Below are 13,459 nucleotides of genomic sequence, written 5' to 3'. Positions count from 1 at the left end.
GGTACAATATTGGTTTGATTTTCTAATCACTATTTAATCATCAGTCTTAATTATTAACAAAAAGTTTATGCTTTCATTTTAGTTGCAATCTTTTGTACATCTAAACAGGAAATGGCGAACAACAGAAGTCTAATAGGTGCTCAGGAAAAATTCCATATGGCACGTGCATCATCACAAAAATACGATGAGCTCTTAACTTTGCAAATGTCTTCATGCCACATGGATGCACAAACCTACATTAGCAAAAAATGTGTGAGCAAAGCCATGGCAACTTTTCTCTCATGTCATTTGTCAAAGTTGCTTAATTTGCTGCTGTGTGATAAGTTGCAAAAATATAATTGGGTAAATATTTTGTTAGTATCAGTCTCAGACCAAAGATGAAGAGAAGTAAAATATTTAAAATATTTTTATACTTTCTCTGTAAAGTGTACTCTCAGTTTCATTCAAGCGAGGGGAAAAATATCTCAAAACCCTACAGATAGGTTGATTTTCAACTTTTGTCTTTATTTAAAATTTTAATTCTTTCAGTGTTTGTGAATCCTTCACTCTGAATCCATCTATAGCTGACTTAGTGGTCCTAGAATCTGTTAAATAAATTTCTCTGTCTTCTCACACTTTTTTGGCTCTTCAGATACCAGTTCTTCCTCTTCGGTCAGATGGCAAACTGGAACACCAAGTCAAGGTGTTAATAATTGATTTCAGTCAGGAGGGCTGATAATATTTTTGTACCAAAGAAAATGTAAGAATGATTAGAAATTACAAGATATTGCATGTATTTATTGAAGGGAAGAGATCTCATTGTGTCCTGAAAGCCCTGGCCAGAGCGCAGCGAGGGTCAGCTGCTCCCTGCGGCTGGGGCCCAGCCTGACAGCCAGGCCGCGGGGCAGGGGCTTTGCCAGGCAGGGCTCGGTCAGGGTGGCAGCTGGGGACAGCCAGAGCCTGGGTCATCAGGCAAACCCAGGGGGGGTGACAAGTCAGGGCCAAGGTTGAGCCAGGAACCCGGGTCAGTAATCCGGGGTCAGGACCAGGTCTGGTGACAGGGTCAGACACAGCCAGTGGTCGCTGGGCCAAGCCGTGGGCTGGGGACTGGGTGCAGCTCGGCGGGGCCAATGGCCGGGCATGGGGCTGCACCTCAGGCAAGGCCGGGCATGGGGCTGCGCCTCAGGCAAGGCCGGGCATGGGGCTGCGCCTCAGGCAAGGCCGGGCATGGGGCTGCGCCTCAGGCAGGGCTGAGCACTAGAGCTTCGGCTTAAAGGCAGCTCCCGCAGAAGTGCCTTGGCTGGGGCTGCCCTGCAGAGCTGTCTGGCAGCTCCCACGGTCACCAGAGGGAAGGAGGAGCAGCCCTCAGCTGTCCTATCTCTAAGCTGGCCCTGAGCCCAGCAGCCAAAGCCCCAGGAGGGGAACGCAATCAGGGCCCTTACCGCCATTTAAGATCCCAAGGTGCTGCTACCCTTTTCTCTCTGCTTCACAGAGAAGCGTGGGAGCAGATGGCAGCCACTTTAACTGTGCAAGTTTAAATGACACCCAAGTTTCAAACTTTTACAGCTTTTAATTTACTTTTTATTTACCATCATAGCTAGTAAAACTATGCTATGATGACTCAATTATCAATTTCTTTGTGAGCGCTTATTTTGTTCAAGGAAATGTATGTTCTCATTTTTTTGCCCTGATTTCTTTTCCACAGTATGGTAGCTTCATTCCTCAGGCATTGAGTAGGTTTTGTCTGTTCCAGGCAGTGGAAGAAAATCCATTTCTCTGGCATTTGTGGTGAGACAGAAGAGATGTATTGGATGCTGTCTAGTTTCTTGGCTTAGTAAGAAGAGAGAGTAAATGCTGTTATGTTATTGTAACATCCAAAAAGGATTGTTTAAACATTTTCTTCTGCATTAGGCAGCAGTTTTCTAAGTGAGCAGTATAGTTTCTTTTCTTCTTCTTAGTGTACTGGAGAAAACGTTTCATGGCCAGAGGTTTGTGGGATGCCAGGGTTTCAGTGGGGAAGTGACAGAGAAAGGAGAAGCAGTTTCTTTCTTATTCATTGACTCAGAGATCCAGGATAAAATTTTCATTCAAGCCTTTGGCAAAATTCCCGACAATTTTACTGGGACATGAGTTTCACACGCAGCCTGTACTTATTAGGTTATTACTCAGGGTGTACTCATTTAGAATGGATTGCAGTTTTGTGATAGCCTGTAATTGGAAAGAGTATTAGCAGAAAAGGAGAGGATTTGGCTTTCCTAATAAAAGGAAAACAATCATCACTTTTTATTTCCAACTGCTCTATGAATCAAGAACAGTTTAGTTTAGTTGGCAGGTGTGAGGTTTGCAGCATTATTTGTTGAAGAAGATCCTTCCCAAAGTGATACAGGTTATGTGTATAAAGGTGCCCTTTGTTAAGTGACTTATTATGAAAGCAGTTTCCCAAGCGTATTAAATTTGCTAAACTATTAGGCTTTGTTTTTTTATAGTGTAAATGATGTGTACTGTGGGTTTCCTATATAATAAAATTAAATTTCGAATTCTCACAAGTCTTATGATGATGTTAGTGCAGGCCTGTACCAGAAAATGTTTCAGAGCCATAATATATGAAACATCATGTTCTCATCTATCAATATAAAGGTATATTAATATGATTATCTGGAGCATACATGCCTGTAGTGCAACATCAACACAAGTGCAAACAAATATGAAACATATATGGTGGCTGGAGAAAAATACTTTTACAATGCAAACAAAGACTTGCTTAGCCCCTCCATTGTGGTTAAGATGCAATATTGCCATTATTTTAATTTTTAATACCTTTGGTAGAAAAAGAAAATGCCTTCACCATGCAGATAATGCTTTTCTTGAGAAATCCAACATAAGTGCAATTACAAAAATAAAAATAATAATGTAATTATAAATATGTAAATTTAAATAGGAGAATATTAAAGTAAATCACTATATCTTTTGAATGACTACTGCAAAAAATTAACAAAGAATACATGCTTGTCAAATATGCAGTATAAATAAATAATTAAGTTGAAAATAGATGACTAGATATAACAAAGAGACGACCAAATAATGAAGAGCTAAAGGGTGCTTGTTACATCTGATGTACTTCATTGTATATTGTAAGTAATTGCTATCCCTAAAAAAAATCCATGGCTTCTGTATAAGAAAAAGAGACAATTTGACAGGCAACACTAGTAGTAAGCGACAGCAAGTACAGATCCTTGGCAACTGTCATTATCCTGCTGTTGAATTCATATCGAAAACTGTGGGATAACTTTGACCTGTCTAGTTGTTACTGAACCAATGTCTGTTAAATGTGCCGATCTTAGAAAAGGGTATGGACTATTTACTTTTCTTCAGTATACTCTTGTTTTCTGTTTAAAGACGAAATGTGGGAAATGTGCTTTAGTTAGACAATAACGAATAAATAAAAAATTGCACTAGAGAAATAAAACAAAAGTTTGATCTGATGTAGCAAAATTATTTCAGCATATAGAACTAACTGAAAGTAAAAGTTCCTTTTGTAATAATTACAAGAAGACTTCAGTGTTTTAGCCATGAATAAACAGCATTTTAATTACTTTTAAATGTGAAAAAAGTTGTTACAGCTCTTTAGGTTTTTAAGGTTTTTTAAAATTTCTTTTTCTGTTTATATTTCTGGTTTCAAAATCTTTTCTCTATTTATTGCTATCTGGACGTCTTTACTCATGCATTAAAAATAATGCTAACACTTTGGTATTAGCAGCTAGCAAAATTTACCGTTGACAAGGAAGAAATTTTGCTTTAATCTGGAGTACCAAGCTGTTTTTCCTGAGCAGTGAACACAATTTCAAATTGACTTTTATGAGGTTTCCATGTATTAAGACATTCATTTTACAGCATTGAATCTCCAGAAGGATGGGCACCATTGTTATATCTAAATTTGAGTGTTCTCAAAGTATAAAACAACTCAGCAGCGTAAGAGTAAGATTACTCTTGGAAATTCCATGCTTGCATTTTTTGCTTGAAACCACCTCAGTTAAGAAATTGGCGTTTATGCACAAGTACCCTAAGGTTTACATACACTGTACATATAAATAGTTGCTATGATGGTGGAAAATTTTAAGAAAAAGCTGGACAAGGACTGAGGAACAATAATAGTAGCAGTCCTGTAGGTATTTTCATTGTATAGTGTAATTTAGTGACAGGAGATTTTGTAGGTAGTATATATTGTCGAAAAGTAGGAGCCCTTTGCTATGCAAGACCACTTACATAATAGTTTACTTGTCATGTAAACAAGATAAGTCTGGTTAATACAAATGGTACTGTTAATATTCCATAAAATAGTTCATGAGCAGTAAGGAAGTTATCTGCTAAAGAAGGAAGTTATCTACAGAATAAATAATGGCAATGAAGAGATTTTAATTGTATAAAGAAATAAGTTTCTGGTTTCATAGTTATTTTCTGCTCTTGAAGTGGGTGACAAATCGGTCTTTTAAGAAAGGGAGTATTTACAAAAAATAACATCCTCTTGCTGTCACTAGTCAGAATTCAAATCACAGCATTGTGTGTTCAGAGTCATAATACTAAAAAGAGTTTTCTTTGATTGAACTCCAATATTTAGTATTCCTGTGTTAGTATATCAGTTTAAAGTTTTCCTAGGTAAACATACTCCAATCCATGTGGACAAACTCTGAAGTTCGCATTTGCTGTGACATCATTTTTGTAATTTACAATGGGAATACCCCGACAGTTAAGAATTATTTGAATATGAAAGAAGAATGAGGGCTTGATCTCATCTGATTCCTTTCTTACTTCCTCTTCATCTTTGATACTGCTGTTGGCACAGTTATAGTAGTGCTGATTGGGATCTTCGAAAGACTGGATAAAATTAGATTGTGTGATCTTCATGTGGGTGAGTATTCTTGAGTATAAAGTAATTTTGTGTCATTAATAGGAGTCTCAAATTGAAAGTTGGAGGCTTTTGTTCTCATTATTTTTAATGTTTATATGCAAATAAAACCCTTTTTTTAGCTTTATGTGATAATTTAATTTTCATTTTGTATGAAGGCTATCACAGACTTGCTGCTAGTACAGTATAGTGTAGCTGAAATACCTACTGTATTCACCATAATCCTGTCCTACAGCACTTTATACAATTCCCATTCCGATCCTAGCTTGTGCTAAGATTAATTGAGCTGAATTCTGCAATAATTTTATAGTTTGCAGAAATAAGAATCGAGATGAAACTATTAACACAGTTTCATAGGATGTTTTCCAACTTTAATGAAGTTGCTATAGGCTTTTCTGGACTCCGTACAGTCTATCAGTACTAATTTAAAGTAGTTGAAAGACCAGAGCAAAAAGATAAAATTTTACCTATATTTATTGTATTTCTCTTTCAGAAAATGTTTTACTGCCTATGAAAAAATAGCTGTTAAAAATATTGAAGGGAAGCAAAGCTCTAGACAACTTTTTGACCATAACTTTCGCCTGCAATCAGCAATGGTATCAAAAAGGTCAAGACTTCAAGAGTGTTCTACACATCAAACAAAATCAGTTCAGAGCTGTGATGGAGTATAAGACATATAGGCAGCTACAAATCAAACAGTACAGACAATTTCTGTCTTATATCACCATCCAAGAGAAACAGAGCTGGAAGTGTTCCCACAGGTCAAGTAAGGTAATCAAAGCTCTTCTCTGTTGCTTTAATCATGACTGTGCAGTTCAATCACCTTGTAATGATGATTCGGTTGATATTTTAAAACAGATCTTGCTAATTTTTATTAAGATTTCTTGACCTAACAATTTCTCAGAGTATATCCTTTATAAAACCATATTGATTTAACCAAACATTTCTGAAAGACTAATAAAATTACAATAAACCAGGCATCCCAGTTTGCTTTACTAATTTTGAATATACTTAACAATAGATAGGTAATATCCATCAAGTTGACTCTCTGTGAAGAAGAATGTGATTCTCCATAATTAATCCAAAATTAATTGTTTCTGTCTGTCTGGAAAATCCAAGAGAACAATTGGATTTTGCAATGTCCCATAAAGGCAATTAAAGTGAAGACCTGGTGAACAAAAGTGTGTTTTAGTGTGTTTAACTTAGATCTCCTCATCAAAAGCTTTTTGTTGTTAGTGTCTTCTGTTTTGAGTAGGGAAATGGTTGTAAACTGAGACAAACCTAGATGATTATAGTTATTGTGATATCCCCTCATTTGTGTGCTGATGTGACCTCAAATAGGATACAAGTGACTCTAAATTTTGTTTTTTGTAAATGTTTTCTGAAAGTGCTTTGTCCAAAACCATTTAAGTATTTATAATTGCTAATTTTGTATGATAGGACATGTATTTTAATACACTTTTTCCTTGGTGTATGAAAGATAAAATGTATAGCTGCTTTTTGAGAGGGCCACATTCTGGCTTTCTTATTTATATGGTTTAGTACTCAACACCAAAGTAGCTACATTGATTTAATAGCATGACTTGCTTTAGAAATAATAAAAAGAAGATAAAAACCATAGGATTCTTATGTGGTCATTTTGTCATTCAAGAAATGTGGAAACTGAAAAATATGTGAGATTAGCTACATGCCATTATGGTTTAAGTGAAGTATCTAATTCTAATTCAGGGCTAATTGAAATGAATGGAAAAATTTCCAAGATTAAAATTTTTCATGGGAGAAAAATTCAAATCTTAGGTCTCACTCAAACCAGTTTTGAGCTCTGCATGGGAACCTCTTGCTGCAGACTAGGACAGAGACTGCATGTCACAAATGGGCTTGCTGAAGTACAACATTTTGTTATAAATCTGCTTTCCCCTCTTTTTTTTTTTTAAATTTTTAAAAATAGTCTTAATGTGGTATTATTCAGAAGTTGTTTGTGGTATGAGCATTTAAAATAGTATTATGAGTTTTTTTAATAGAGTGTTAGTTTATTCAATTATATTCTGCTAACTGCATTGAATATATTTTGCTATCTGGGAAACAGAAACAATTAACAATAAGCCCCACTCTGCAGTCACTGTACAGGCATAATTGCTGTCAATTTGATTGAAATTTTGCCTGAGAAAAGACTGTCATCAGTTTTTACTTTTTAAACTAGAAGCAATAACCTACATACTATGCACTGAAAGCGCTCTTTAATCACAAGTTTTCTCAGAATCAACATTTTTTCCATGTTTATTTGTGCTGATAGATTTTGAAAAATACTTTTAAAATTAGGTGATTTATTTTCTTCTGAAATTCTTAAGATATTTCATAAACGGACTTCATAGTGGAATTAAGCAAGTACTTGCTAAGTAGTTGGGTTGAATAAACTCAATTTGGGATAGATTCAGTCTATTTTGCTTATAAATAGTCCAATTTATCAGTATTTGCTGTATTTATAACTTAGGTGTTCCAACTAAATTCTTCCACTGTGAAGAATTTTAATAGCCATAGGTTCAGATTCTCTTTTCACAAAATTATTATAAAGGTTCTATTAAAAAGTTAAAAAAAACCCACCTTAGGTTGTTTTTTTAATATTCTAGACTGGATTTTTTTTTTTTTTACCAAATTAACTGTGCTCTCTGTTTCAAAACTCTGGTATATGCAGAAGGCATTTCAAATATCCAAAGTTATTAAACAGCAGCCAAATGTAATCAAAGTCAGAGCTTAGAAAAATGGCATAAGAAAGAACTTTGCTAGTTTCTATGTCCTTAATTAAGCCAGTAACCTCCAGTAGAAGTTTTTTTACATGCATAAAGTTTATCTGTAGCTTTAAACCCTAATGTAAATCCTTTTTTCCTGTAAAATAATCTTACATGAAACTTTTTGTTCTTTGTACTCTATTCCTAAGATGTGACTTGTTAAAAAGTCTTAGGAGTGCTAAGTGAAACAATTTACAGCATAACGTACAATATTATTTGACATTAAAATTCAAGAGCACAATACTTTTAAACAAATCTTTTTAAGGTCATGTGTTTTTCTCATCTTATGATTTCTAGTAAGAAGCACTAAAATACTAAATGACTTCTAGTACAGTTACTCTGATGGTAAATTAGTTGAGGGTTGATTTTTTAATTCAAATTTTATTTTTTCTGACCAAATATTGATCATAAAATAAATATGTTTGTAATCAGTACTGCTTACCTCTTGCATTCATTTAGCTGCTGGAGGAGTGCTCTGAAAAGCTGAATCTGAACATGGCTGCACAATGAGTGTTCTTGGCAGACGGCACCGAAGCACTAGAACCTAAAGACATACCCCATGATGCCGACGTTTATATTTCGACTGGAGAGACCTTTTTATACCCATTCAAAAAAATAAAAGGTAAAAAAAAAACAAAACCAAAACTTAGAACCCCCAGCAAATGGCTTAAGGGGTGCAATTAAAAATGATTTTCACCCTGTCTTTTTGCATGGTTTAACAAAACTAATGTTTACTCATTTACAGCTCAGTAAGAGGATAATGTGCTTAATGAAAGAAAAATCTACTGACAGCCACGTTTATTGCCCTTCATTAGCATTGGTACTTAATTTAATATAGATCTGAATAGACATTAGGGAGCCTGCAGGAGGTTAAATGGTGAAAATGTAAAGAGATTATTGAATTTACTGTTTAGTTTCAGTGACATCAAACAGACATAATTAATTAGGTTTGTTCCACTAGCAAAAATAATCTAGAATGTAACACTGGATTCATTAATGTCATTGTTTAAATTTTTTTTAAAGTTTAGTACAGCAATATGGAATATCTACTTTACAATGCTTTATTAATTTTAGATCATTTGGTGAGACCATTATTAAAATTTTTCTTCTTTCCTTGTCTGATAACTATGTTTTAATGATAACTGGTAATTATGTTTTAATTTTTGCAATGAGGCAAAACATTTTCTGAATCCTTTGCAGTTTAAATGTGAATGTAAATGTTTCTTTCTGTCATATGTTAAAGATCATGAAGTACCTCGTGAGATTTCTGCAGCAAAGTTGTGGTAAAATTTTATAACATTAGATTAAGTAGGTTGCAGTATCAAATTCAAGATACCAGTTGGGTATTGTATTAAACTATTAATTCAACCAGCATTTGTGATAATGAAATTTTAATTGATGTTATCTAATGTATTATAAAAAGCAAAATTATTATTAGGATAGTGTATGTGTAAGTAAGAATCTACAACTCCAGTGTACAATTCCAACGAGAAATGCAAATAAGATAAATTGTTTGACATTATGTTAAACATTCCAATTTGTATAATGTTGTAGTACTAAAATATGTATATGTTTTTTAAAAAGTTAGAGATTGAACAGAAGAAAAACAAAAGATAAATCATTCAACTAGTGTGCATATCATAAATGTATGTTGTACATATTTTATCTATATATTTCTTTGCAGTTTGGGGCATTTTTTTTCTTATGTACTTTCTTTAGAAACAAGCCTTTGGTTTTATTTTTCTACATAGTTTTTAAATAGCATTTGTTCTCTTGGTAAGTATTAGGAGACATACTTCACAGGTAAATCTTTCACTCTGAATTTCAAAATATTCAAATGATCTTTTGCTAATTCTTTTACAGATTGATATTACTTAGTACAAATACATTTCAAGAAGATATCTATATCTATATAGAACTCATTACTGGTTATTTGCCTAAGAAAATTACTACTATGTAGCTCTCTCTATACACATAAAAATGTAATATTAATTGATAGAGCCTTTATGATGTAATTCCAGTAATTAAAGGTTTGTTTATATTTTCATGGAGGTATTAAATAAACTTATGTTAGTAAGCTTGTGTTTTACATAATCAATTTTATATGTGATAAGCTGTCGTTGATAACACAAAAATTATTGTGAGTACGATACAGGTGATCCATTCACTAGAATGGCTGTAATGAATGGTCTATATATTCAGTAAAAGCCACACGTCTTTCTATTTATTCTTTCAAAATTCTATGATAAAACTACCGCTTGTACTGCATGAATCATTTACATGACCCTATTATTGCAGTATTTTTATATGGTTACTGCTATAATTTGTTACAAAATCTTCACTGGTACTCTTATTGTAGTTTCTCCATGCATATGACTTGAGTGTTATGATAGATTTTCAAATTCATTAAGCAAGTCTTTTATTCTTTCTCTCATTTTCCTCTTTCAAGCCAAGTTCAAAACAAAAACTTCTGTGCTTTGTCTGTGTATCTTTGGCTGTGTTTCACTGTGACATGCACTGCTGTTCTTTTAGCACCAAAATGTTGGCACACATTACTGAAAATTTCACACCATCTCTTGCTGGATCAGCAAGCTTAACCTACCAAAATCTGGTGTTGTTGAATGGTTTTTGACTGATAATCAATCTTTTTGCTGCTCGACAGTTGTTGCTGGGACACAGACTAGAGCAGGTGGCAGATGTGCCTTGTCTTTTGAGAAAAGAAAGAGTAGGTGAGCTTGGGCACAGACTAACATATTGTGTGTCCATTAAAAGGCTAAGTATAACAGGAAAAAGTCACTGCTATAAGTAGAAAAGCCACCAATACCAGAAAATAGGCCTTTTTACACCCCTGTTTACAAGTTTAATAGAACTGGAAAATGACAGTTAATAGTGTAGATTATAATGTGCTCAAAAATCAGAACTGATGTTAAAAATTTTGATAAATTCTCTGTATAACATTCCATAGTACTTTTTTTTTGCTTATATTTTTTTATTTATGCATAGTATGAATGACAGTGTACACATTTTAAAAAACCTAGAGTGTATTGAAGATAGGTTTTAGAGATGTATAAAGATATAGAGGTAGACAGCATGTATTTTATATTTTCTTTCTCTAGCCAAGACTGGGAAGAGAGCATAGAATAGTATGACTTGTCAGTATAAACATACTGACTGATGCATTTGAGTCCTTAACACATATATAACAAGGTCAAATGTCAGTAGCAAATCTTTTTTGAATGGGAATGGAAGATCAGAGATATACTGTAAAGCCGCCACCCTGCAAATATGTACAAGTGGTCCCATGGAAATCAGAGAGACTTTTTACGTGTGTAGTCACACATAAATATTAGCAAGATCAACATCTTTTTGGAAATTGGTAATTCAAGTACTGTATAAATCATAAAGTCTATCAGAATTTTATCTTCTTGCATATATTTTAATTGCTTCAAGCAGTATAAATACCTGGATAAAATATAATTCCCAGTGATGTTGATGTCTCGGTTTATTTGGATTTATTAACTTCTCATCTTTCTGATATATTAAAATTTAAATTGAGATTTGGATTAAGTGAGTAAGGAATCAAACATAAGTTGTCAAATTGCATGATGTGGGATAAAAATTGAAAGCCATTGCTTCTTTTAATTTAATTCAATATTTATAATAAATACATGCGACATAACAGTTATAAGGTGCCATTCCAACAGAAGTTTAGCACACAAAAAAGTAACAAGTCTCAAACATTTATAGCACACAAAAAATATGAAGTCTTAAACATTTATAACATATTTTTGGGGGACTATTGTGGAACTAGTGGGTTGAAGAACTGTGCCAAAGAGTTAATACTCTGTAATATGTTGTTCCATGTAATTTTGTGATGGTTGATAGTCATATTTAATTGTTCATTGGAAATATATGGGGGGAGAGGGGGCACATACTTCAGTGTTTCTTTGCAGACACTTATATATTTAGCAATTATTGAATTTCAAAATGTATTTTATATTCTTATTTATTCATTTTAATGCCTCATGTTTCTCTTGCCAGCTTTTATTGTACTCCCACACCTCTTTGCAATTGAGTTTCCAGTGTCTCCAGTGTACTGCTTTATTTTTTTTTCATTAGTTACCAATTTCTTAAACTGATACTAATTTATTTCTCTTGAATTTAATTCCAGTGACATTAGCATCCTTGCCCAATAAAATAATCAATTGTCTGTCATTCCTTCATAAAAAGTTTGTGCATTTGATCAGTCATGCTATTGTGGAAAACAAGGCTTCTTCTAAACATAATCCTCCATTCAGTAATTTTTCAGTTTCTGGGTTTGCCATTTACCTTGCTCTTGCTTCAGAGTTACTAAGTTGGAGACAAAGGCGTTTTGGCTGATCAATCAATTGTGGACCTAGACTGCAATCCAAAACCAATTATGCTCAGGTCTAATTCAGTGCACTACTGAGAGTGACATCAGTGATTTCTGCAGGAGCCTTCAGAGTAGTGAAGCTACACATTTATACAGATATATGAGTATACTTGCTAGAGCTCCACTGACTATAATGGGAACTAAGATGTCTAGCGGACATATAGGTAATTTACAAGTAGACATCTAATTTAGCTGTGCTGGTCTTAAACTACATCAATTCCTAAAGGCAGCTTTTGGCCAGAATGCTGTTGTTGATATGCCGTGTTCACATATTCTTTGTAAGTCATACCGACAATGATTCCTTGCACGAAGCATGGTTCACTTCGCTGATCACATAGGTGCTTCAGCTGATTAATACATCTTACTACTTGGGTACAGAGCATTGTTTATAACCTACCTCCAGCTCTCATTCTGTGGATCACTATAGTAAAAGAACTATATGGTTGTTCATATCATATAGGACTTTCTTTCCATGATACAGAAAGAATTAGTATATAAATGTTCACTTTTTACTGCCTAGCCAAAATGTCTGTACTCTTTAATTTAGAGTTATATTTGTAGGATGTATATGTTTCCAGTAATATGTGCTAAAACTAAAAATAATGAATAAGATTTTGTGTCTTTATTAATGCGCTATGGCAAGGAGGCCACTAGAAAAAGTGATCCATAGTTAGTGTTCTCAATGCTGCATTTCAGGTCTGTATTTAAATGAAGAGATAAAGATATTTTTGTTTAAAGACATTTAGATAACATGTGATCTACAAAATGAAATAATTTACCAAGACAGGTTCCAATTGATAAGAATGTGTATGAATACATTTAAAATAGGACATCTTTTCTACAAGGGGTGAGTGTCAGTGAAATGATATTCTTACCATTCTAACTATTGACTGATTTGGACATGTTTCAATTCCAAGTGGCATTCTAAATAATATAAAGCTTTTTCTCAACAACACATAAAAATTAAAGTTGTCATATTTTATTTTTCAGAAAAAATACTTCTCCTCTATGAACTTGAAGTTAATACATTTTATTACAAATTTTCCTGTAATTACTGTATGATATATTATTATTTCACTGCGTTTGTACTGGAATTTTGATCTGAAAAAGGAATATGCTATAACAAATATTAATAAAATATGCAGAAATACATATCCCATCATATATTATGAGCTTATCCATCTCATACCATCAATTGAAGTTTCTTCTTGAATCACCATATACCAGAATAGAACTCAATACTTAGAAAATAGCTCGATCATATCCTGACAATTAGAATGACAAAAACCTGGTCTTTGAGAGGAATGCCAGTAAGAAAAAGTGAAATATACCCATTTCTGAGCTATTTTGTAGCCCTATTATTTCCACTAAGCAGGA

At 33.7% G+C, this 13,459-nt stretch overlaps 1 protein-coding gene across 1 annotated transcript in view; it reads left to right on the top strand.

The window, feature by feature from the left end:
• Nucleotides 1–5,375: 5,375 nt before the first annotated feature.
• The window catches only part of DCDC1 (doublecortin domain containing 1), a gene marked incomplete at both ends in the record, with an annotated part of 14,371 nt that continues 6,287 nt past the window's right edge, over nucleotides 5,376–13,459 (top strand). Inside the window, 3 exon segments of the mRNA XM_029087286.1 lie at nucleotides 5,376–5,556; nucleotides 5,559–5,648; nucleotides 8,128–8,290. Coding sequence (XP_028943119.1) covers nucleotides 5,376–5,556; nucleotides 5,559–5,648; nucleotides 8,128–8,290 — 434 coding nt within the window.

The sequence above is a fragment of the Antrostomus carolinensis genome, unplaced genomic scaffold (genome assembly GCF_000700745.2).
Source record: "Antrostomus carolinensis isolate BGI_N321 unplaced genomic scaffold, ASM70074v2 scaffold7561, whole genome shotgun sequence".
NCBI lineage: Eukaryota > Metazoa > Chordata > Aves > Caprimulgiformes > Caprimulgidae > Antrostomus > Antrostomus carolinensis.
This window is presented reverse-complemented; position numbering and strand designations above follow the sequence as displayed.